This window comes from Rattus norvegicus, chromosome 10 (genome assembly GCF_021556685.1).
Source record: "Rattus norvegicus strain SHRSP/BbbUtx chromosome 10, alternate assembly SHRSP_T2T, whole genome shotgun sequence".
In the NCBI taxonomy this organism is placed as follows: domain Eukaryota; kingdom Metazoa; phylum Chordata; class Mammalia; order Rodentia; family Muridae; genus Rattus; species Rattus norvegicus.
In genome coordinates this window covers 16,728,469-16,751,964 of record NC_141543.1, presented here as the reverse complement: position 1 = coordinate 16,751,964, position 23,496 = coordinate 16,728,469, and the positions used below count along the sequence as shown (strand labels likewise).

General features: G+C 47.4%; 1 protein-coding gene across 14 annotated transcripts; it reads right to left on the bottom strand.

Annotated features, from left to right (window-relative positions):
* Positions 1-79: 79 nt before the first annotated feature.
* Cdip1 (cell death-inducing p53 target 1) lies at positions 80-22,898 on the bottom strand. 14 transcript variants are annotated; one of them, XM_087572776.1, is made up of 8 exons: positions 22,785-22,898; positions 16,206-16,279; positions 9,564-9,676; positions 3,824-3,890; positions 3,250-3,357; positions 2,854-3,009; positions 1,980-2,253; positions 80-1,883 (listed from the first exon to the last, which is right to left on the bottom strand). In XM_087572776.1, exons 5-8 carry the CDS (start codon positions 3,332-3,334, stop codon positions 1,772-1,774), a joined length of 627 nt encoding a protein of 208 aa, XP_087428902.1. In that variant the 5' UTR covers positions 3,335-3,357; positions 3,824-3,890; positions 9,564-9,676; positions 16,206-16,279; positions 22,785-22,898; the 3' UTR covers positions 80-1,771.
* Positions 22,899-23,496: the final 598 nt, after the last annotated feature.

Genomic DNA, 23,496 nt, shown 5'->3' with positions numbered 1-23,496 from the left:
CTAACTCAAATTCTTTGAGGTTTCTTATTTCAAAAGTACATACTTAAATTTAAGCAATTCATGCTCTAAAATAGAAATGTGAAGTTAAATGTCTTTATTAGTAGGAATCTATTCCTATAAAAGTCTTTGTGTGAAAAAAATGGTAGAACAGCAGGGAAACTCAAAAAGACTTGAGCTCACCACTTTCACAGTTCAGAAGATTGATTTTACCAAGAACTGAGTGCCGAGACTTCAGTGTGTCATCTTCAGATATAAGGTCTTAGTCCAGTAGTGCTGTATTCTTTAAGGACAAAAGAGCAATAGCTATAGGTTAGGAGGTCACTAAGCTAGGACAGGGCTCCAATTTGCAGGCTCAGAAGCCTGGACATCTAATTATGCAACGGTAGAAACCAATGCCCTGGCCCAGAACAGCTCGGTTCCCCCAGGGCAGGTCTATATATAATTCTGGTTTGGTGTAATTGGGTTCTTGAATGTGTTGTTTCCCAGGCCCAGGCTCCTGCCTGCCACTAGACTGACTACCTGTAGTCCCACCCTGTCTCTCAGAAAAGAAGGAAGCCAGGCAAGACAGCAGAGGCCCAGGGCAGGGGAGTGAAAGGGCCAATTTAATGAAACTACAAACTGGGACCAGGCCACAGTTCACAGTGATAGGAGGCCATGCAGTGTGTGAGACCAGGAGAGGGACAGCAGCAGGTTACAGCGTCCACATGGGCATATTCACAGACCATTCAAGAAATGGACAGGTTTGGGCTTACACCCAGGGCACGACTCATGTCCCTAGGATACTCCCACCACTTGTGACTTCTTTCCTGGTCCCCGGTGCCACAGCTGTTCGTTCCTATTGAGGAGCTCCAATATGGAAGCAAGTCAACTATGGCAAAAAGGCTGGCACTTACTCCAGAGACCAATGAACTTACAAGGAGGTGCTTCTGACCTGCCATGTCAGCAAACCACCAGGCAGAAGTTGCACCTACATAGCACAGAGACAGAAGTAGACAGGACAGGCTCATGGGCATTCATTCCTTCCGGCCCCAGAAAATAGAGGGGCTCACAGAGGTGTGGCCAGAAAGGAGATCTGCATACTGACTGACTCAAAGAAGCTAGGTGAGGACAGGGGCAAGTTCTTCTTCGTTACCAGAGCTTTAAATAGCCCAGCATCCTCTCTGCCTTATACCAGGCAGCTCTTGGGTGTCTCCATACCTGAGAGTTCTGAGGTCCAGGGTTAGCAGTCTTCATTTCTTTCCCTATCTTGGTACCCGAGACAACAAACCCCACTTAAACCATAAGACCCTGTCTTGCTTGGGTCCACTTAACTTTAGATGACACCCTGACTTCATTCCAGCAGGTCAGGAACTGTGGTTCCAGGCACGATCCTCACTGTAGGCCCTAGTCTGGGGGGCCTGTTGATGCCTCTGGGTGCTTTTGGTCCCAGGAAGAATAAGGACCAGCCTGAACCGTCTATTTACACAGAAAGGAGAAATGAGGACCCCAGTAAGAGAGCCACTCTAGCTTATCTTCTGAATTGCAAATGTCCAAGCAACACACAGGATCAGTGCCACCCCCATGCCACCCACTGGCCCTTGGCCTTCAATCCAACAGAATTTTGCTGGAAGAGTCGGATGCTCAGGGAAGGGCAAGGTGAGGACAGGATTTCCAGGGTACAGTGGCAAAACTTCCAACCGTAAGTGGGGTTTGGGGAGTAATAACCACTGAGCATGGGGAGCAAAGCACATGGGGCCAGACTGATAGGCGGGGGAGTCCAAGTCTGGCTCTGTTAGCACAAGCGCTTGTATGTGCAGATGTAGGCTTTGCAGCTGGGACATGTGTGCGTCACATCCTTGAAGTCATTGATGAGGCAGGGGATCAAGCAGCAGCCCAGGTCACACCTGAATTGAAGACAGAGACAGGCTGAGTCCTGAGAAGGCTCAGGCAGCATATAGAGCCCCAGCAGTACCAACCACTTACCAGTGCCCCACACCTACCCCATGAAGCAGCAGAAGAAACCCAGCACAAAGTTCATCAGGCCTATCTCGTAGGAGATCTTGGTGGTAATGGCCTGCTGGCAGTGAGGACACACTGTCTGCACTGGGGCGCCTTCAAAGATCTCTCCCTGCAGTACTGTCACCGTGGTGGCTGCCCCTGATGGGACCAATACTGTGGCCGTGTGGCCCCCGGGGCCAGGGTAGGACCCTGGTGGGTAGGGTCCTGGTGGATAATAGCCCATAGGTGGGTGAGGGCCTGGAGGAGGGTAGAAACCTGGAACAACACACAGAGAGGTCACTGAGCTGGGAAAACTCAGAACCTATGATCCCAACACTCAAAGCACAACCCACAGCTTTTTGCTGTCTTCCCCAAGAGGGCCAGAGTGTCGGCAGGAAGAAGCCTTGGCTCGAGGTGACCGTTATAATGACCCATTTGATCCCTACCACATTGAGACCAAGACAGACAGATGTGGCAGAAAGCTAGGAGCATAGCTCAACTCCACTTCCATGACTCTGGCCTGTCAAGACTGTTCTGCCTGCAAGGATGGGGCTTAAGAAAGAAGGAAAGTATCATTCCTCTCAAGCACATAAGGCTTCTTTTGCAAGTCAATGTTTGAAACACCAAAGACAACACAACCTAACCCCAGATACTGCAGGACCTAAGTGTAGTGCCAGTGAGCTACTGGGTCCAGGCCTCCCCTGGGGGCTTCTGTCCTTAATAGGGAAATCACCCCTACCACCCCTATCAAAGCTCCCACCATACCACATTCCTCAGCATGAACCACTGTGACCTTGCTCGATGGATGGTAAGTTCCTTCTAACTACCATTTTCAATGTATATGAAATGACTGATGACTTTCCATAATGGACTCACCTGCAGGCATGTAGGTGCCATCTGCATTCATGTGGGGGGGCACGAAACCAGGCTGAGGCACTGGATGGCCAGGCGGCTCATAGGGCGGGGGGGCAATGTCAGCAGAGGGCAGTGGCATGCCTGGTGGTGGCTGCATCACAGCTGGAGAGGTTCGGCCTGGATAGAGATGGGCAGAAGGAAGATTTGCTCAGCTGATCTCCACACAAGCGGGACACAGGGGGGCCCTGAAGCAGGATTTGGAAAGCCTCAACTTCACTTAGAATTGAGAGCTGTGGCAAGACCCCAGAAAGCAGAGGTCAGGAAAGACCCTTAAGGGCCAATGACACGGTACTGGCCCAGCAGTCCCATTTATGGACCTCATACAGACCTCTACTAATGTCAGTTTAACATCCTTACCTGGGGTATGTGGGGCTCCACTTTTTTCCTCCAGTAGTGGGGCTGTAGGACCTCCTGGATAAGGAGGGGGTGGCTCATTAGACATCTTTGCTGTTGATACTCCTGGATCTGGAGGAGAAACAAATTTAGCTCCTTGCTGTTGTGACCACCCATCTTCAGAAGCCATCAACCCGAGCACGGGTTTTCTCGGGCTCCTCAGCGATTCCCTGGCTCAAACTCAAGTGCCTGAGTCCTTCCACCATTCCTTTCCTCAAACGTGTGAGAAGGATCAGGTTGGTGGCTAGATCCAGCAGTGCCCGTGGGAGCATCAGCGACCACTGAGCTCCCTCTGACACTTGGGATACTCTACCTCTGCCAGGGACAACCCACCAGAGCTACCATCCTTTATACTGCTCCATGGTCATCCACATTTCTTTGGAAGCTGGAGGGTAAGGACAGAACTCTGATGACAAGGCCCAGCAATCCTGTCTGGGAACCTAACCCTGGCTACAGTTTCCCAACTCTTAACTGAGCCATGGAGGGGCAGACTTCTATCACAGGCTGCAACATGGTTTGGAAAGGGGTGATTTCTTACCTCAGATTTCTGGTGCACACAGAATGGAAACGGGTGAGAGTAATTCAGCCGAGACAGATCTAGGAGGCTATTTCAGGGAAAGAGAGAAAGCAAAAGCTTTAACCATAGGCTTCCAGGTAAGCTGTTCCCCCATGCTTACTCACAGCTTAACCACTCCACTCCCCAAGCACAGCTGCTGAATCCTGTGTGCCCACCACTCTCCAGCTACAGATCCAATTCCCATGCCTGATAGGAAGGAAAAGGAGTCAGCTGTGGGTTGGTGTCTGGCACTGGTTTGTCTTCAGATTTTGCTTAGGAGGTATGAAAAGGAAAGAGACAGTCAAAAGAAACAATGTTTTATTCCTTTCATCAAATGTTCGGAGCCGGGGTTGGGGATTTAGCTCAGTGGTAGAGCGCTTGCCTAGGACGGCGCAAGGCCCTGGGTTCGGTCCCCAGCTCCAAAAAAAAAGAACCAAAAAAAAAAAAAAAATGTTCGGAGCCTGCCATACTGCATTAGTGGAGAAGTAGACACACTCAGGTCTTGCCTTCACTCTATTTAAAATAAAAGATTTAGTCATTAGTAGCATTTTGAAGTGGGGACTGCCTTTTATTAACTGAAAAGCAGTAACAAATAGAAAAACTCCAGTACTATGGTATGTTCAGTAAAAATGGCATTTCTAGCAAAGCCTAGAGCCCTTACAGTAAGTCCAAACACAGAAGTACCAAGCCACTTCAATTTTTTCCCCCTTTGAAATAAGAGTCCCGGGGTTGGGGATTTAGCTCAGTGGTAGAGCACTTGCCTAGCAAGCGCAAGGCCCTGGGTTTGGTCCTCAGCTCTGAAAAAAAAAAAACAAAAAAAAAAAAAAAAAAACAAAAACAAAAAAAAAAACGAAATAAGAGTCCCACTGTGTAGTCTAGTCTGGCCTCTAACTCTTTATCCTCCTGCCTAGCCTACCATGTGCTAGAATTATATAGGCACACACCAGGACAACTTGGCTTCCTAAGTTTAACAAATCAGGGGCAGAGGGATCAGATCCAAGCTTTGGGGTCAATTTTGTGGTGATTTGAATAGGAATGGTCCCCATAGACTAGTGTTTGAATGTCTGAAGAGAGTAGCAATTAGAGGAAGTGTGGCCTTATTGGAGGAAGTGTGTCACTGTGGAGGCAGGCTTTGAGATCTCATATGTGCTCAAGCCATGTCCAGTTGTACAGTCCAGTTCCCAGATCAAGATGTGGAACTCTCAGCCCCTTCTCCAGCACCATGTCTGCCTGCACACTGCCGTGCTTCCCATCGTGACGATAATTAACTAAACCCCTAAAACTATACGCCAGCCCCAATTAACTGTCCTAAGAGCTGTGGTCATGGTATCTCTTCACAGCAATAAAATCCTAAGACAAATTTTAATACAAGTTTGAGAAACTCCATTCATGATCAATATAGCCTAACACCCTTTGTGCCCTGTGCAGGAAGTTACTGCTCTGCCACACCCAACTACAGCTTCAGCCCATCTTTCCTTAGGCAGGCCCACATCTGAGGCTTCCAGAAACAGGTCCACTACTTCAGATTACAGGACTACCACTCTACAAAGCCACCCTCACATTTCACAGCTCCAACCTACAGATAATGCCATGAGCATTTCATTCAGCTGCTGTGAGTGCTGCTTATTCCAAGTAACGACCAGAAGGAGACCCGCAGTACAACCCTGCCTGGCTTCCCCTCACTCTGTAGGAAGCTCTGCCAGGGAGCTGCGTACTCTACCTCTGCTTGGCCACACTTACCCACCAGCCTGGGCTTGTTTCGCTGAAGAACTCCAGATGGGGGTTTTCGCAGAAACAAGGATGCAACTGACATTCTGAGATGCCTACCATAACTCAGGAACACCACAGAGCCATGGAATCGAGCAAAACTGCTTTATTCCCCCAACCCTAACCCAGGCCACGTGGAGTATGATTCAGCTACAAGGGGGCAAAAACAAAACCCCCCAATCTGCAAAGCACCAGAACTCCTTTCCTGCCCCCCCCCCCCAGAGAAGAAAGGAGTGGCCTTGTGTCCAGTAAACAGAATGGACAGCAAAGAGATCTGGAGCCAGACAAACCTGGCCTCAAGTCCAGGACCTTAGCATGTCAGGAGGCCTTACCTTCCTGTATGAGAAACCTCCTTCCCTTCCCCAGGCCCGGGCACATCCCAATCTCTAGGACATCCATGGGGAGGAGGCTCTGCAGTTACATCACGGTGACAGCCTAAAGCTCTATTACCATATTAAAAGCACCAAACATAATTAACAGTGGGAAAGCATTCTTACAAATAAATTACTCAGCAATTCAATGTAGTATAAATACCACACGTTATAGAAACTAAAATGGCTAGGAAAAAGATCTGATGGGATCCTGTTGTACATGAAACTCATCCTTCACCAAGACATTATGTAGCACATGGCTGTACCTGGAAAAGCACATGATTCCAAAATAGGACCCTGATGGCAGCAGTACTGCCTGATATGGTAGCTAATCTTGTCAACCTGCACACTGGGAAACAAGAACCTCAACTGAAAAACTGCCTCTGTAAGACTGACCTTCAGTAAGTCTTCATTTCTAACTGATGTAGGAGTGGCCACAATAACCTTGGGCAGTAGTAACCCTGTGAGTCTGGCAGCAGACCAGTAAGTAGTGCTTTTCGTTTTGTTTGTTTTTTTAAGGTTTCCCCTTGAACTCCTGTCCTGATGTCCCTTGGTGGTGATACACTATAACCTGTAAGCTGTAACTAAAGTAACCCCTTCCTCTCCAAGTTGCTTTTGGTTATGGTGTTTCACTACAACAAACTGCTGTTGGGATTTAAAAAAAAAAAATCACTCGGAATGGAAAGTGAGAAAGAAATGGAGCATGGATTCTTGGTGCCAGGTTCAGTCGCTTTCCTGTGTCTCTTGCTTCCCAGAGAAGTTTCAAGTACGAGGCCTCAGGGGCCTGAGAGCTGCATTCTGTTTGGCTCTCAACTATTCATTATGCAGTGCAGTTGACTTAAAGCCAAGGCAGAGAGCGCCTAGCAGCCTGTCTGCTGATACAGGGCCCTGGAGTGGGGTGACAGCACAGCTGTAGGGGCTGAAGGCAAACTTAACTCTCTGGTTGAAACTGTCCTACACACTGCAACAGAGGGTAACCAACACACTCCCATGGTCTTTCTGTTTCCCAGAGTGCCAGTGAACAGGCATTCTACCAAGTCCAGGAGGAGAAAGGGGAATTTTGCATCTTGAGACATATTGGGGCAATCAGCTGGGTCAGCTCTATACACAAATTCTCACAGGACTGAAGACAAGTACTGAGGGGATGAGGCAAAAGGTGACAGAGAGGACAAGGCTCAGAGGGACTTTCTGACATGATTCTTTCCAGGTCTACAAGACCAATGGTTCTCCAAACTCTTGTTCTGTGGACTTTATACCAGATTATCAAGGACTTCAATTGGATTATCTCCCAATACAATATTAGAAAATATCTCTTACATACTTAATAAAGAATTTTAAAGTTAGTTTGACCATGCAGTAGTAGTGCGAGCCTTTAATCCCAGCACTCAGTAGGCAGAGCCAGTTCCAGGACAGTAAATAAAAAGTAGTTCAAGGCTAAGGCTGTAGCTCAGGGAGAGCAATTTCCTTACATGTGCAAGGTCCTAGATTCAACCAAAAATAAATAAATAAATAAATAAATAAATAAATAAATAAATAAATAAATAAATACTGAGCTTACAGTGGCAGATTAAGTTTCCAAAATTCCAATTAATACTCACCAACAGAACACAACTTAACAGTGGCAACACAGTGGCTCACCTGGGTTTTGTGGCAGGAAGACGGCTGTAAACGTGAAGTAAACTGAGCTACAGAGTAAGACACGGCCTTGAAAAATCCAAACCAGGGGTCAAAGAGATGGCCCAGCAGTGAGGAGCCCTTGTTCAGTTCTTAGCATCCACACAGTAGCTCACAACCATTCAGTTCTAGGGAATCCAATGCCCTCTTCTGACATCCACAGGCACCAGGCATATATGTGATAAACCCTACCCAACCAGTGGCTGGTCAACCAGTGGGCTCTGTAAGTGCAAGTGTGCATCATGCAAGTCCTGGAGCCTGAGTTTGACCCTGGAACCCACAAAAAGTGAAGAACAGAGTTGTCTCTTTACCTCCATGCAGATGCTGTGGCACACCCTCAACATAAAATAAAGCCAAGAAGTTACTAGCAACATACAAAGAAACAAAACAGTTCCCCTACAGTATGGAATTACTTCCTTTGTATTCGACACAGTATTTCTGAATATCTAAATCACCCGTTTGCTTCTGCTGGTAATTCTCTGGGGAAGTTGGGAAGCACAGAAGAGGGAACTTAGGACCTCAAATGCTTTATGTGTGCTTGGCCACTAACACCCCCAGAAATTGCACTAAAAAAGGAAAGTGTGCTGTGATGGTTTGCATATGCTTGGCCCAGGGAGTGGCATTATTAGAAGGTGTGGCCTTTTGGAAGAGGTGTGTCCCTGTGGGGTGGGCTTGGAGACCCTCCTCCTATCTCCTCCTAGGATGCTGAGGCTGCTCCTGGCTTCCTTCAGGTGAAGATGTAGAACTCAGCTCCTCCTGCACCATGGCTGCCTGGATGCTGCGATGCTCCTGCCTTGATGATAATGGACTGAACCTCTGAACCTGTGAGCTAGCCCCAATTAAATAAAACTTTATAAAACTTACATTGGTCAAGGTATCTGTTCATAGCAATAAAAGCCTAACTAAGACATGTACTTATGTCTGTTTATCTGTTTGCTAATGTGTATTTATGGGTGGCTTTGGAGCCCAGAAGAAAATGTCAGTCTCTTGAGCTGTAGTTATAAGCATTTGTGAACCATTTGAGGTGGGTGTTGGGATCTGAACTCTAGTCCTTTGATTGAGCAGCAAGTGCTCTTAACTGCTGAGCTGTCCCTCCAGCCCTGACAGTTGCTTTCTGGGCACGAGAGGGAAAAGCAGCTAGTTGGAACTCCCAGATGGCCATCAGTCCTGGTGTGGCTATCAGGCTTGAGGTTTTCTTGTGTGCCTCACACTTTATCACACGAGATGTTCAAAAGCTATGTGCATGCACACTAAGAATCGATAAAGCTGTGCTTGCTTTGGCAGCACATACACTAAAATCCAAACGACACAGAGATAGCACCCCCTGCGCACAAAGCCTGGTCAATTCAAGCTTCAGTAGCTTTTTTCTTTGTTACTGTGAAACTCTTTATTAGCTGTGTTTAGTTTAATAACCATTTTCTTGTGACAAAGCTTTGTGTAAAGTTAAAGGAAAAGGTTTTTACTGTACTTTGTTGCTATTAAGTGTTTTACACTTTATGGTCTGTGCACATCTGCCATGGTATGTGTGGAGGTCCAAGGACAACTCTCTATAGTCAGTTGTCTCAATCCAACTCTGCGTGAGCTCTGGAGCAGAGCTCAGGTCATCAGGTTTGCATGTTAAGCATCGTTACCCACAGAGCCATCTCACTGGCTAGCCATTAACTTTTAACTAATAAAAACATATCTTTAGCTAGGTGATGGTGGTGAATATTTTGATCCCAGCACTGGAGAGGCAAAGAAGGTGGTTCTCTGAGTTTGAGGCCAGCCCAGTCTAAAGAGAGTGTTCCAGGACAGCCAGAGCTACACAGAGAAACTCTTGTCTTGAAAAAACAAAACCAATCAAACAAACAAACAAACAAAAATCAAATCTATTTTTAAACATAAAAAAGAATAAAGTTAATTTTTACTACCTTTCTTTATGTGTGCGCTGCTTTGTGTAGTGGTAAAGACTGGTGCAGGTCGATGCCCCTGCCTTGATCCAACTCAGGCTCCAGTACTTTCTTTCAACTTAGTTCTGAGGCATCTGTGCAAATACCAGTACAGTGCAAAGTCAAGGTCTAATCCCATCTTTGCTCTACTAATAGGATAGTCTGACCTCCGCCCTATACCTCAGGAAATCCTCCTTCCAGGCTGCAGAAGACACCATGTACTAGAGAGATGACCCCACTAGACTGAATGCAGGGTCAATTCTCCACTGCCAAAGAGACCTAGAGTCTTCTGTTTCCCTAGGGAAATCAGAGCCTGTTGTTGTTCTATCTGAACTGTACCCCAGGGAGACACCTGCTACTGTGCAAGCTTTTTAAATTAAACAAGCAGCTGGGACAAGGACTCTGCATCAACCTTACTAAATCCAGCTCCACCATTATCTGGCTCTGACATCAGAGCCTTGGTTAACTCATTTGCCTTCCTCTCAGAATGGAAGGAAGGTTGTTACCAGAGGGTGTACGAAATGTCCTCTGCTGGACGCCAGGGGTTGGCCCACAAGAACACTGAATAAAAAGAACCAGTTACATGAGCCCGAGGTGGTGGTGTAGGTCTTTACTCGGGAGGCAGAGGCAGGTGGATCTCCGAGGTCCAGGTCAGCCTGGAGTACAAAACAAGTTTCTAACAACCAGGGCTCTGCACAGAGAAACCTGTAAACTGTGTTTCTCAACAAAGAAAAAAGTAAAAAGAAAAAAAAGAGCCTGTTACTTTACAGGAACCAATGCCTCTATCCTGGAGTTATCTGATCTCTGATCATGGTGCCTGTGGTCACCTGCGATGACCACATTCAGAGATAGTCAGATATTCAGACCCTAGTCTGAGCAGCTCACCCCTGTGGCATCCATTTCCAAAACAGCAGAGGTCATAGCCTCCGAGAAATCCTCAAGATTGCTCTCCTGTCAGACTGCCCTCTTAAGACACATGGGACTTGCCTAGAGCTCCCCAAGTCAGCAACACTCCTGGGAAGGCATTGTACCCTGGATCCAGTGGCATGGGAGTGGGGTTCACATACTGCAGAGCTGCATTCCCAGGATCATTGACTGCCCCTTCACAGAGGTGGTCCCCTGTGGCATCCATGGATTAAAACACCAGCTGGCCTTCGACTGTCTCTGGAAGTAGGTCTTTGGCATCTGGCCCCAGGGCAGGACATTCAGCCTCACCTACAGTCTCCCATTTGCTGGACAGGGCAGAAAGTCATGCAATGTGATGGGTCATTACAACCCAAGTGTATCATTGGATCAGACTGGCTTCTGGGTAACGTCACATGGCTGCCCTATCCTGATTTCCCAAATACCCTAAAAGTATGTTTTAACACAGGCTTATATGGTGGCCATGTGTAGGAAGGCCATGTGGGGTGAGATCCAGATGGCTGGTGCTGCTCTTGGAACAACTAGTCACTGGGGCTAGTATCACAGCTGAGTCAGCCCTCATTCCAACAACTACTCAGTGGTCCCATTAAAAACAAAAGCCAGAAGAAGCAGTGTTTTGGGGTCTAGACCCAGCCCTATTCAAAGCCCAGAAGGAAGGCTTGGAGGAGACAAAGTCCAACAGGCAAAGGAAAGAAAGAGGAAACAGTGATGAAGGTGGCTGTGCTAGCTGCGTAGGACAGCAGCCTTGAGGTTTGCAGGAGGACCCAGCTACAGGGACTACTGTTAAGCTCCAAACCTCGGATTTCAAGACACCACAGGTCAGGGAAGATGGTCCCAGACCCTCCAAAGCACAGGCTTCTGAGATCTCAGTGGCAGAGCACTTGCTTAGCACCTGTCATGGTTTGAATAAGCTTGGCCCAGGGAGTGGCACTATTTGGAGGTGTGGCCTTATTTGAGTTAGGTGTGTCACTGTTGGCATGGGCTTTAAGACCCTAGTCCTAGCTGCCTGGTAACCAGTATTCTGCTAGTAGCCTTCAGATGAAGATGTAGAACTCTCAGCTCCTCCTGCACCAGGCCTGCCTGGATGCTGCCATGCTCCTGCCTTGATGATAGCGGACTGAACCTCTGAACCTGTAAGCCAGCCCCAATTGAATGTTGTCTTTTCATGGTGTCTGCTCACAGTAGTAAACCCTAACTAACACAGCATCCACGAAGCCATAGGTTTAATTTCTTGTAGTGAAAACTCAGGAAAGCTGGAGCTACATAGTAAGATCCTGTCTCAGAAACAACAAGAGGTGGGGGTGGTGACAAAACCTCAGCTAGCAATGGAGAAGAGCCACCTTCCTTTCCTGCCTGTCAATGACACACTAAGAGCATAGGTCTTCCGGGCACTCTACATCAGGATAATGGTTGGAGCCCTATACAAATTCCTTAGTCTTTGACTTGTTTTAGAAAACAATGTTCTTGTGAGGCAGAACTGAACTCCACATGCTGGGCTTTACATAGGTAATAAGTAGTAGTTTTTCCAGAAGGTGCTTTTAATCGAATTACTATGCATAGAAAAATCATCCACTCCTAATGAAATCAAGGCTGTGCTTATGCCACATTGAAAATAGCAGTGACAGATTGTAAAGAATGACAGCCCCATGAAGTAGGTGGCTCAGAGAGCTACTTGCACCCAAAGCCATCTTTCCTGTGTTTTTCCTTCCGTTATGAAATCAGTGGATTAGCTAATTCACTGACCATCTGACTAAGCTCTGTCCTTAGTGCCTGGGCCATGGAGGCACTGACAGAAGTCAGCTCAGTCTAGACCACAGACCCTCTTCTCCTTCCTGCTAGCCGGGCTATAGGACGCGGTTACAGTAGTGCGGCAACCATGGAGAAATATACCGCTTATGAAGGATGGCCATGGAGACTCGGATCACCTCTAACTATCCACTGATAGATAAACCTGTTTTTGTCAGCTCCTGGGAAACAACTTCCAATCATTAGAAAAGAACTAGCATTTTAAAAACCAGCGTTACTTGGGCCTAAAAGCATATGTCTTTTCAGGAAATGAACTATCAAAACACTTCTATTAAACTTTCCAAGTAAATGGCTTTGTCAGGGATAAATGCTTTTTGTTGTTTAAAAACAGACCCAGCCATATCTCCCAATGGTATACAACTAGGGAAGTATATCATCTATGCTGGCTGCAAACTTTCCAGTATGGCTGCTTTAAGGTTACTATGCGCTAAGCTCTGTCAATAGCCTAATAAATTCAGTGATTACCCAGAATACACTTTGGTAGAATCACACCTTGTTTTGTTATTGGGACCATGTGAGTGGGTAGACTGTATGTATGTATGTATTATGTCTCCCCAAGGAAAGAAAGAAATTTTATCAACAGAAGCTATCATGGGCCTCTACATTGAAATCCTCTCTCTCAAAAAAAAAAAAAAAAAAAGGGGGCACCAAAAGCAAAAAAGAAAGGGCACAAAAAACCAAAACAACAAAAACAAAAATGGCAGGGGATGTAGTTCAGTGTAGAACACTTGCCTAATATGAGCAGGGTCCTAATATCTCCAGCACTATATACAAAAACGAAAGATAACTAGAGGCCCTGGAACGAGGCTGCAGGGGCTTCTGCTGTTGTGTAGGGAACACTGATGGAGCGTGTACCATGCTGGCATAGATACCCATCATTTGGACAGAAAGGAAAGGCTCAAAGTGAATGCAGGTACAGGGATGTCTCAGGCCCACACCATCTTCCTCTCCACCAAACTCTGCACAGATGTGTAGCTAAGTCAGGCACTTATTAGTGTGTAACCAGGCTAGGGCTTCTACAGCTGCCCAGAGACAATATGCTAGGCAAGAAACAAAGAGAAAGTAAGTTCAAGACCAACTGGTCTACATACATTCAGTTGAGGGAGGGAGGGAGGGAGGGAGGGAAGGAGGGAGAGAGAGAGGGGGAGAGAGAGAGGGGGAGAGAGAGAGAGAGAGAGAGAGAGAGAGAGAGAGAGAGAGAGAGAGAAGCCAAATTGAGATAAGACTAGTGGTTCCAACCTTACAAGTAGGTATGACTTCTAGGCCAAGGTGAGGACAATGACTGTGCACTGACATCCTAACGATTTCTCATCAGAGCTCCCAGCAAACTCCGTTCACTTCCTGTGACATCAAAGGAAGGGCCACAAGGAACAGGCTAATTCTACTTTTCTGCAGGAAAGTTGTGCTTTCAGGTATATTCCACTTTGAGGGCAGCAATTCCCACAAGCAAAGGTATCTGTATGTATTGTCTTGATATTCAGCCAAAAGGATGGCTAACTCCAATACAGTTACAAAGTAACTGCATTCACACCCGAAAGGACACCTATTTTTAACAACTATGGAAGACGGTATGGACTAGGACCTGAGCACAAGCAGTTAAGAATAGAGCAATCCTCCTTCAATGGAGTTCTGAATAGTGAGATCTTGAGAGGACATAAATGCAGAAGCCTTTTACTTACCTGCAGATTCTAGTTTTTCTATGATGAGCACTAGCTCCTTCTTCAAAATGCTCAAAGGTCTTAAATATTATCATTTTTCAAACCAAAAAGGTGCCTGAGACGACGAGTGTTTCTGTCGAAACAGGGGCTTCTAAGAACTCTATCTCTCAGATGTCACAAATATCTCTCACTGCATCTTCCCGGGCTTTGTAGAATAACTCCCACCTCTCTTCTGGATCATAGCCCAGGGCTTTGAGCAGATTGTCAAGCTGGCTAGGCCTTGCATGGAGAGCCAGCAAACCACTTGATGGAGGAGAGCAAGCAAGCAAATCCCCAAAGGACACATGATACACTACAGGGTGATGAGGTTACTGGGCCTGAGGCAGGGGATGATTGGTTCTGAGCCAAGAACACAGCCTAGGCTGGTCCTGTGCCCTTGCCCTGCTCTCTGAGCTGCTTCTGTCCTCAGGAGCTTGTTTCTATACATTCTGCTGCTGGCATAGGACGTGAGAGAAGTCCACACAGGAGAGGAAATGAAGAGCTGCAGCTGCAGGCACAACCAGAGATAAACAAGTTGTCGGCACCTGTTCCAAGGCAGGCCATGGTGACTGAAAGTTAATTTTAGAAACACCACAAGCCTAAAGACCCATCTCTCAAGCCACCAAAATGGAACCGTAGCGGGGGAAAGTCCTGACATCTGCCTGCAGTGAACTGACACAAAATAGACAGATCTCTGAGTTACTTTCACCAGGCGCCTAGTGAGATTAAAATTGTTATTCTGACCAAGGAGAACACACAAGACCCTGATGTGTAGTCACGCCATATAGTCACCACAGTCATAGCCACCAGGTGCAAGTTTTTTGCTTTTAAAATTTTTATTTTTTATGTGTATGTACTTGTGTCAGCTCTGGTGCCTGCAGAGGCCGGAGGTGGGCATCAAACCTCCTGAAAGGAGTCATAGATGTTTTGATTCTAGAACTAAACCACCCCTGGGCTCCCTTCTCTCACACAGCTCACCCTCCAAACTTTCTCTCACAAAGATGAGGTGACGTCATCCTTAAGATACTGATCTCTCCTGTAACATCACTTCCTCTATTATTCTAGGGAAAGTTCTGCTTGGGGGAAGGGAAGCTGCAGAGATGTGTCACTGCTAATACTGGACACTATAGAAGTAACAGCAGTTACTAAAAGCAAAGAAAATACCACAGAACACAGCAGGCCTGAGTCAGACCTCATCAACCCTAAGTTACTGTCAACTGCGTTTTCAAGAGCAATTTAAAAACAGAACCCTGTATGTTAGCATACACTCTGAGAAATGGTATTAAATTCTTTAAGTTCAAGGCCAGCTTGGTCCACTTTTCCAGACCAGCCAGAACTATACAGTAAGTCACAAGGCATGACCCCAAAACCGGAGAGAAATGTGCCTGGTCCAGGGTGACAGTGGAATCTCATCACTGCTGCCCTGTGGATCCATGCACTGATGTCAGCAGAGGCACCCGGAAAGAAACAAAACACAGGGAATCAACGTCGACAGAGTGGAAGGCAACTGGCGCCTTACATGCACTCTACCACATGGCAGAAGTCAACCAAACCCCTATAGTTGAGGCACACATGGGACCCTGCAATGTTCACTCATGTCAGCTGGTGCGATGGCTCTGGATTTGGGAAATGGGAAGGTGGTCATGTTTGGAGTTGTCACTGGCATGTGTACAGTTCTGACTCAGGTCTCTCACCTTTCTGGCTAGAAAAGCAGCAGAGATAACTGAAGCTGAAGTCTCAGCTAACATTCGTTTGGGTGTCAAGCCCTTGTTAAGCAGGAGCCATGTGAACTACTGGAGACTACAGTAGAGAAAATGGAAGCAACAGGTTGGGGAGTGGGCTCAGGAGTGATGTAGCTATTTTGGCTACAAGAGCAGAGCCAGGACTCAGCTGTCTTGACAAACACTCTCACAACGTTGCAGCTTTCTAGCTCTCTGCTCACACTGTCCAAAATGTTCAAAGGACACTGGATGCCCAGGATGGTGGTCCAAGTGTATAAGTATTTGGAAGGTAGAGGCAGGAGGATCAGAAGTTCGAGGCCAGTTTCAACTGCATAGAACATCTGAGAATGTCCTGGGCTGTGTTTTGGGCCCTGCCTCAAAAACTGTAACACAACAGCAAACATCTGAGTGGGTGGGATCCTAACCCCAACAAAGAGCTTCACCAGTGAAATCTCATCCTCTGCACTCAAGTTTACCTGGATCTCATGGTGCCATGAACAAAAGGCTGAAGTCTCACTGCCTCGCACTGGTTTTTCCTATGAAAGCAGGGCTGGGAAGAAAATGGGAAACAAAATGAAATGTGTCATTGGGCTGCAGTCTCTCCACATTTCTCAAAGCTCACAGGCCATTCAAGGACCTTAAAGGGCAGTGTGACCTCATGAAGTCTTTGCTCTACTAGCTGATTTTAGAACTAATCCAATGATTGGACAACTGAGGATTCAACTCTCCATTCAAAACTGTATTTTGAGAGAAGAATGCATATACCATGGTTCTGTGCTTTCAGAGTTGATAAGCTCAACAGGAAAACAAGTGAAACGCAGGCAGTACCTGATTCTATTCAGCCAATACACACTGTCTGCTGTGTCAGACACTTTCCTAGGCGATCTGGGTAGGAGACATTTTCCTTAACAGACTGGGGAGAGGGAACTATAAACAGAGGGGTACGTGATACAGGAATAAGAATTAGGGAAGGAGTCCTACAGAGCTTAATTCTACACAGCAAAGGCTTCACTGAATACGGAGCATTTCAGCACAGGCAAAGGTGAATTACATATAGCGTGGGAAAAAGGTCCGGGCAAAACATTACATGCAAAGGTCCCCAGAGCAGGTGGGAGAGGGGACCTGGGGAGCTCCCACACTGAGGGCAGGGAGGCAGTTGGGATAAGTTAGGAAGTGGGAGGGGTTAGTTTGTCCCAGTCTCCCTTCGCACTGTGTGCTGTACCATTATCAAATAGGTGGCTACCAGAGGGGAAGGCTGCCTCTGGTACAGTTCCTTTTTGGACAGACTGAAGCCAGAGAAACAGGTCATAATGTGGCTAATAGGTAAGCCATGCATATATGGAAGCCAAGTTGATTACGCCAAGGGTCAGAACTAAGGTTGCGTCCTTAAAGGACACACAACACCTGCCTGGGAAATCTGAGAGCTGAGAAGTGATCATTTGAGTTCTTCCCTGAACAGAGCAGGGTTCTTCAGGTCTGAACGTGGGCCAGTTATATCAGTGAACCCAACATTAGCCAAGTTTCTTGGTCTAAGTGAGTACTTATTCAAGAGCCAAGACCCTTGACTCCTTAATTCAGACATTCACTGCATGCAAGAGTAATGACTCAATTCACAGTCCCAATACTCAGAGAACTGTAGACCCACAAGGGGACCTGAGCTAGAACTTACAGAACAGGCAAGAAAAGCAGACGGCTCTAACCACAAGGAGGTCTGTGAGCCAGGGGCCTGCAGGACAGTCCTAGAGCCAGGGCATTAGTTACTCCCAGCAGAGGATCAAACACTGTGCTCAAGAGCCCAGACTGGTACTTGGGGACAGTCTCTACAGTTCATAAAATATGTATACTACAGCATGGCTGACACTCCTCGGCAGGATTCCCCATCTAGAAAGTTTATTTCTATTTGCCACCCCAGTCTCCAAACCAGATGGGTGAAAGGGGTCCCAACGTTGTTTTCTTCTTCAAAATTACAATTTACTTATTTATGTAATATCGGTGGGCTCATGTGCCATGGTATGTATGCCTGTTGGAAGTCAGAGGACAACCTAAGGCAGTTTGTTTCTTTTTGCTACATGTGTTCTGGGGATTAAACTCTAAAGTCAAATGCCTTTACCTGCTGCTGGGCATCTTCTCAGCTGACTTTTTTTTTTTAAATGTGTGTGGGATTTTGCCTACACGTATGCCTGTATGTCATTCAGTGTCTGAGGAGGCAAGAAGAGGTATAGGATGCCATGGAACTGGATTTGCCATAGGTGTTGGGAATTGTACACATGTTCTATGGAAGAACAGCCAGTGCTCTTAACTACAGAGCCATTTCTCCAACTCTTGACAATTTAAAACATTTCCTTTAAACCTTGACTAGTACTTCTAATTCTGTTAACAAATAAAACAAAACAAAACACAAACAAAAATAAACCCCTAACTCATCTGATGGCCAAGGTTTGAGAGAAAAGGTAGGATCATTCCTATGTCCCAAACCTCCTTCAGTCCACTCCAGCTCCTCCTACTGTACTTTTCACGGCTCTGACCCATCTATCTGATCTACCTGCTGAATAAATGAGTCATGAGATTTGGAATTAACCTCCCTGGACGCCCTACACTAGTCCTAACCCAAATGCCCACTACCCTCAGCTCCAGAGGCAGAGCACAGCCACATCTGAGGTAGATGTCTTTCTGAAGGTGCCTTTATTTATGGCCAATATTCAAAACAAGAAAGAATGCCACTTTCTGAATCATAGTCAGCTCCAAGGAGAAATAATCACAGTGAGGCCAGGACAGCTCCCACTTCTGGGATCTGCCTTCACTTTAACCCGTTATTTTAGGATGTGAAGGCCTGCTTTGTTATTTAGAAACTCTTGCTGCTTCCTCTGCTAGAAGGGCTATACCTAGGTTACCACCTCGAGCAGTGGTTCTCAACCTCCCTAAAGCTGTGACCTTTAATGTAGTACACCTCCTGTGTGGTGACTCCCCCTAAACCGTAAAATGATTTTCATTGCTACTTCATTACTAATTTTGCAACTTTTTTTTTTTTTTTTGGTTCTTTTTTTTCGGAGCTGGGGACCGAACCCAGGGCCTTGCGCTTCCTAGGCAAGCGCTCTACCACTGAGCTAAATCCCCAACCCCAATTTTGCAACTTTTAGAAATCAAAGTGTAGGGGTTGGGGATTTAGCTCAGTGGTAGAGCACTTGCCTAGCAAGCACAAGGCCCTGGGTTCAATCCTCAGCTCCGGAAAAAAAAAAAAATCAAAGTGTAAATATCTGTTTTCCAATGGTCTTACATGACCCCTGTGAAATGCTCGCTTAATACCCAGAGAATCAGAACCACTGTCTTAGGCAGATACAGATGTCAAGTGACAATCAGCCAAGAAGCAACAATAAATGCACAAAGGACACTATGTCCTGTCCCATTCCCCCAACTCTTAATATCACTGAACCATAATACTCATCAAGTAGTATAGAACTCTTCTCAAACACCACCCAAACAGCCCTGCCGTCTCCCCCCCCCCCCCCCCCCCCCGGAGCTGGGGACCGAACCCAGGGCCTTGCGCTTGCTAGGCAAGTGCTCTACCGCTGAGCTAAATCCCCAGCCCCTGCAGCCCTGCCGTCTTACTTCCTATGTTCACTGCATTTTTTTCTGAATCCCAGGCACAACACACAATTGGATCTGAATTTAGACTAAATTAATATTTATTGATTATGTGGTTTCTCAGGCACATTCAGAGGTTTAGTTGAACTGGACACCTTGTAGTTAAGAACTGACAAGCAAGGGGTTGGGGATTTGGCTCAGTGGTAGAGCACTTGCCTAGGAAGCACAAGGTCCTGGGTTCGATCCCCAGCCCCGAAAAAAAAAAAAGAAAAAAAAAAAAAAAGAACTGACAAGCAGCTGGGTGATGGCACTGCGTGTCTTCAATCCCAGCACTCAGGAGGCAGAGGCAGGTGGATCTCGGAGTTGGAGGCCAGCTTGGTCTATAGAGCTAGTTCCAGGACAGCCAGGGCTACACAGAGAATCTCAAAACAGGAAAGGAGGAGGAGGAGGAGGAAGAACAGGAAGAAGAGGAAGAGGAAAGAAACAAACAACTGACAAGCTAGACCATCCAGTGGACAGACCTGTAAGGGATTCTCGGCACTCACACATCAAGAGCATGGTGACAAGAAATATTATCTGTAAAGAAAATGCACTACAACTGCTTTCAAGGGAAGAATAACAGTGTTTTTAGAAACCAACACCACCCCCCCCCCCCGCCCATCTTTTTGGGTTCAAGCAACCAATCCTTCCACCTTGCCCTTCAGAGTGGCTGAGAATGCAAGGGTGCACCACCAGGCTGCTTTTCTTTTTTTTTTTTTTTTTTGGTTTTTTTTTTTTTTTTCGGAGCTGGGGACCAAACCCAGGGCCTTGCGCTTCCTAGGTAAGCGCTCTACCACTGAGCTAAATCCCCAGCCCCCAGGCTGCTTTTCTAAGACTTCTTTGTGTTATGAAGTTTCATGTTCTTTGTCTATCGTGAAGGAATAAGAATCTTTTCAGCACTCAGAGCAGACACAGGTCTTCATCTGGTCTGGGTGCTGTTCTGTGCATAAACGGAGCACACGAGGTTCTGGGAAAAGAAAAGCTTGTCATAAAGCTTCAGAGTTACAAAGAGGACCCTTCAGGGTAGTCTGGGAAACCTGTCCCAGGATCCTACTATCACCAGCGGGGTCTGATGACTCGAGGCATCAGGTAGGCCCAAGGGGCCACAGGCTCAGAACTGTGCAGTTCTGGGAGAGGAGGGGGCTGTAAGGCAGGCTGAGGGTAGAGAGCTGTCACCTCCGTAGTGGGATACTACTCTGCAGCCTTTCCTACAAGACAGAGTGCCTCCCAGAAATGGGTCCACTTCTATTTTGTACAATCTACTTCTAAGTTCTCTCACAGGACAAGAAACCTCCCATCCATGCTTCCACCCCCCACCCCAAAAGACCAAGAACTCTGGAGAACTCCACACAGGCTGACCTCTCACTAGAACATCTTTCACTTACAAGACCTTAACATAAATGACAAAACTTTTACTGCCTCGTCTCCCAAGCTCATGCTCTTTACATTTTCCCCCTCCAAGTAGAGTTTCTGAAAGCAGAGAGTTTTACAGAGCCTGTCTCTTCTCCCTTTCAAATGAAGAGAGTGTGTGACAGTCTGGTGTTCACAGCTATGGAGCCAAGTACAGAGAGGCCTGTGGGATTCAAAGCTGTAACTGTGAGGTCACCAACTGTGCACTTCAGCTTAGAAAACATCCACGGCACCAGCAGGCTCAAACTGGGCAAGCTTGGAACGTACAAAAGAGCCAAGAAGACAAGGCCAAGGGCTGGATAAGCAGACAACTCACTTTAATTATTGCCAGCATAATCTGCTGGGACAACAGGCCTCTGGGACACATTCCATTTTCTCTCTCTCAAAACAGTTTTGTTCCCTGAAGTATTCTTTGTGCATTCTTTCTTCTGGTCAGCTAACTTAAGTCTTCTTAACGTCCATGGTCCTTCCTGGTTCTAGAAACACATCCTATAGGAAAACCCTCCAAATCCCTTTGGATCTTCAGGGCTGGGAGGCAAACTGACTTTCAAATAGGCAAGGTTAAAAAGAAAAATCAATAAGCAACAAAAATTTCTAAGTCTGGTTAATAATATGCAAGCTTTACTAGGAATGAGAAGATACGCTATCTGCAGTGTACTTTGGCATGCCTGAAAATAAAACTGACGGATAGGTACAGAGTTAAAGGGCAATATTAAATGTACATTCCAGGTGATAGTCTATGGATGTGTACTGTGAGATTCAACGGTTTTCGTATGCTTTGAATTTTTCCTAATTAAACGTCAGGGCAGTGGAGGTCTTTGAGACAGTGAAGGACTGAAAATATTTTTCTTCTTAGGAGCAGAGAGCAAGAAGAACAGACATGCTCACCTCTTTCTTCCCACCCAACTCTGGTCAGCACCAACATGAAGCTAAGTACCAGACAGAGCAGTCCTATTTGCCCAGACAATGCTGTTCGGAGTACACTACAAAATTGATATAAAGAGTACTGAATGCCCTCTCTCCAGAGCCCCTGATCCTTACTCCTGAGACAAAGGTTCTCAGTCCCAGGTATGCATTTGTAGTTCTGGAGGGCTTGCTAAATGCAGATTTCTAGGCCTTACCCCGTAAACACTCAATCAGATGCTGGGGGATGGAGAAAGTCCAGGTCTCTCTGGTGCAGGGGATTCTACCCAGTTCACTCCATCTTCCTTGACACCTGTTGAGAGGCCCCTGGAGACCCACCTCCTCCAAGGTCCTGGATGGCTTGGGGCTTCGCCAGCCCGTCGCCTTCCTAACGTCCTGCCGGAGCGCCACGTAAAGCCAAGTCCAGATCTGCAAACCGGCGGGGAAAGGAGGACGACGGCCTCCTCCAAGACCGCCAAGGTCACCCGTGGGTCTCTGAGGCTTGCCTCAGGGATCCTCCGGGACCGACTGCTGTTCCTCTATACCCAGAGGAGAAATGGCACACACAGCCTTCCCTTACAGAAATACAGAAAGTCGAGATAATCACCCGAGTGGGCTGGACCTTCTCTGGCTGATATCCCGTCTGCAGGCCCAGTCGCTCGGGCCCTGAAATGCTATCCCTCGCAGCCTCGCAGCCTCACAGCCCCGCAGCTGCAGCCACACCGAAATCAACTGCCCTGATTCTGCGTAGCGTTTCAGAGGGAATGGACTCCACCACGCCAACCTAGCCCCGTTTACCTCGGAATCCAGGAGCCTGAGGCCAGGGGGTCAGAAATCTGAAAGGGTCCAGCCCGGTGCTCAGACGAGCCCCTCTACCAGAGGGCTCGCAGCACTCACCGCCCCCGCACGGAGAGGACCCTGGAATTTGTAGTCCTTCGGCGCACCCGCAGCATTCCCTGAGGCGGAGGCCTACAACTCCCGGCACCCACCGCGCGGCGGCGGGGTGAGGGCGGGGCTCCGTTCTAGGTCACGCGGGCCGAGGGTTTCAAAGCCCAGCCCCCGCCTCGGAGTGAAAGAGGGGTCCCACCGGAAGCCGCCTGGAAGACTCAGAGGTGACTCACCGTCAGTTCGGCCCTTCACCGGCCGAGCGCTGCTGCAGGAATGGCTGCCTCAGCCCGTAGCTGTCAAGAGGAAACGGGAAGGCTTTGGAGAAAGGCCCAAGCTCCTGGCCTCACGGCTTAGGGCGGAGCTTCGCGCCTCAGATAACGAGCTTGGGTGACGTCAGCCGAGGCGCGTTGCGGGTGTGAGGCGAGCAAGTGGGAGTACCCCAGGCCTTTCTGCTGGGGGAAAGGCTGAAAAGTAGGAGCATGGCAGTGCTTGCGCTCCCTCAGGCCCGCCAGCCATGGGTAGAGGGAGAGTTACCGCCCTTGCGTGCACGAAGCCGGGAACCACACCAGCTGTCCCTGCCATCACACAGCTTCCACTCTGACAGACGATAAATAAGCCACAAAATGCCCAGCACCTCAAAGGAAAGCAATGGTGTCCAACAGAATTATAGGGTTGCCTCTGGGCAGGGAAGGTAGGAAAGGCAATGGTGGGGTGAGGTGTGAAGTAAAGAGTCTGTTGTAGAAGAACTGAAAGACATTTTGGCCAGCAAGGTGAAGACTCTGGAAACACAGGCTAGATCCAAGTCACCAAGGTCATCAATGAAGTTTGGATCATTACATGTGGAAACTAAAGCTCTCTTTCATTTGTTTGTGTAATAGTCACTCATGGAGGTCAAAGGGCAACTTTCAGGAGTCAGGTCTCCTTCCAACGTGTAGGTTTTGGCTC

Excerpts from the sequence above, each read along its gene's own strand:
- Cdip1 (XM_087572776.1), bottom strand. The coding sequence starts at position 3,334 with ATGTCTAATGAGCCACCCCCTCCTTATCCAGGAGGTCCTACAGCCCCA. Across the intron at positions 2,254-2,853 it reads TGGCACCTACATGCCTGCAG|GTTTCTACCCTCCTCCAGGC; the intron begins GTGAGTCCATTA and ends GTGTTGTTCCAG. Across the intron at positions 1,884-1,979 it reads TTCTTCTGCTGCTTCATGGG|GTGTGACCTGGGCTGCTGCT; the intron begins GTAGGTGTGGGG and ends TCTTCAATTCAG.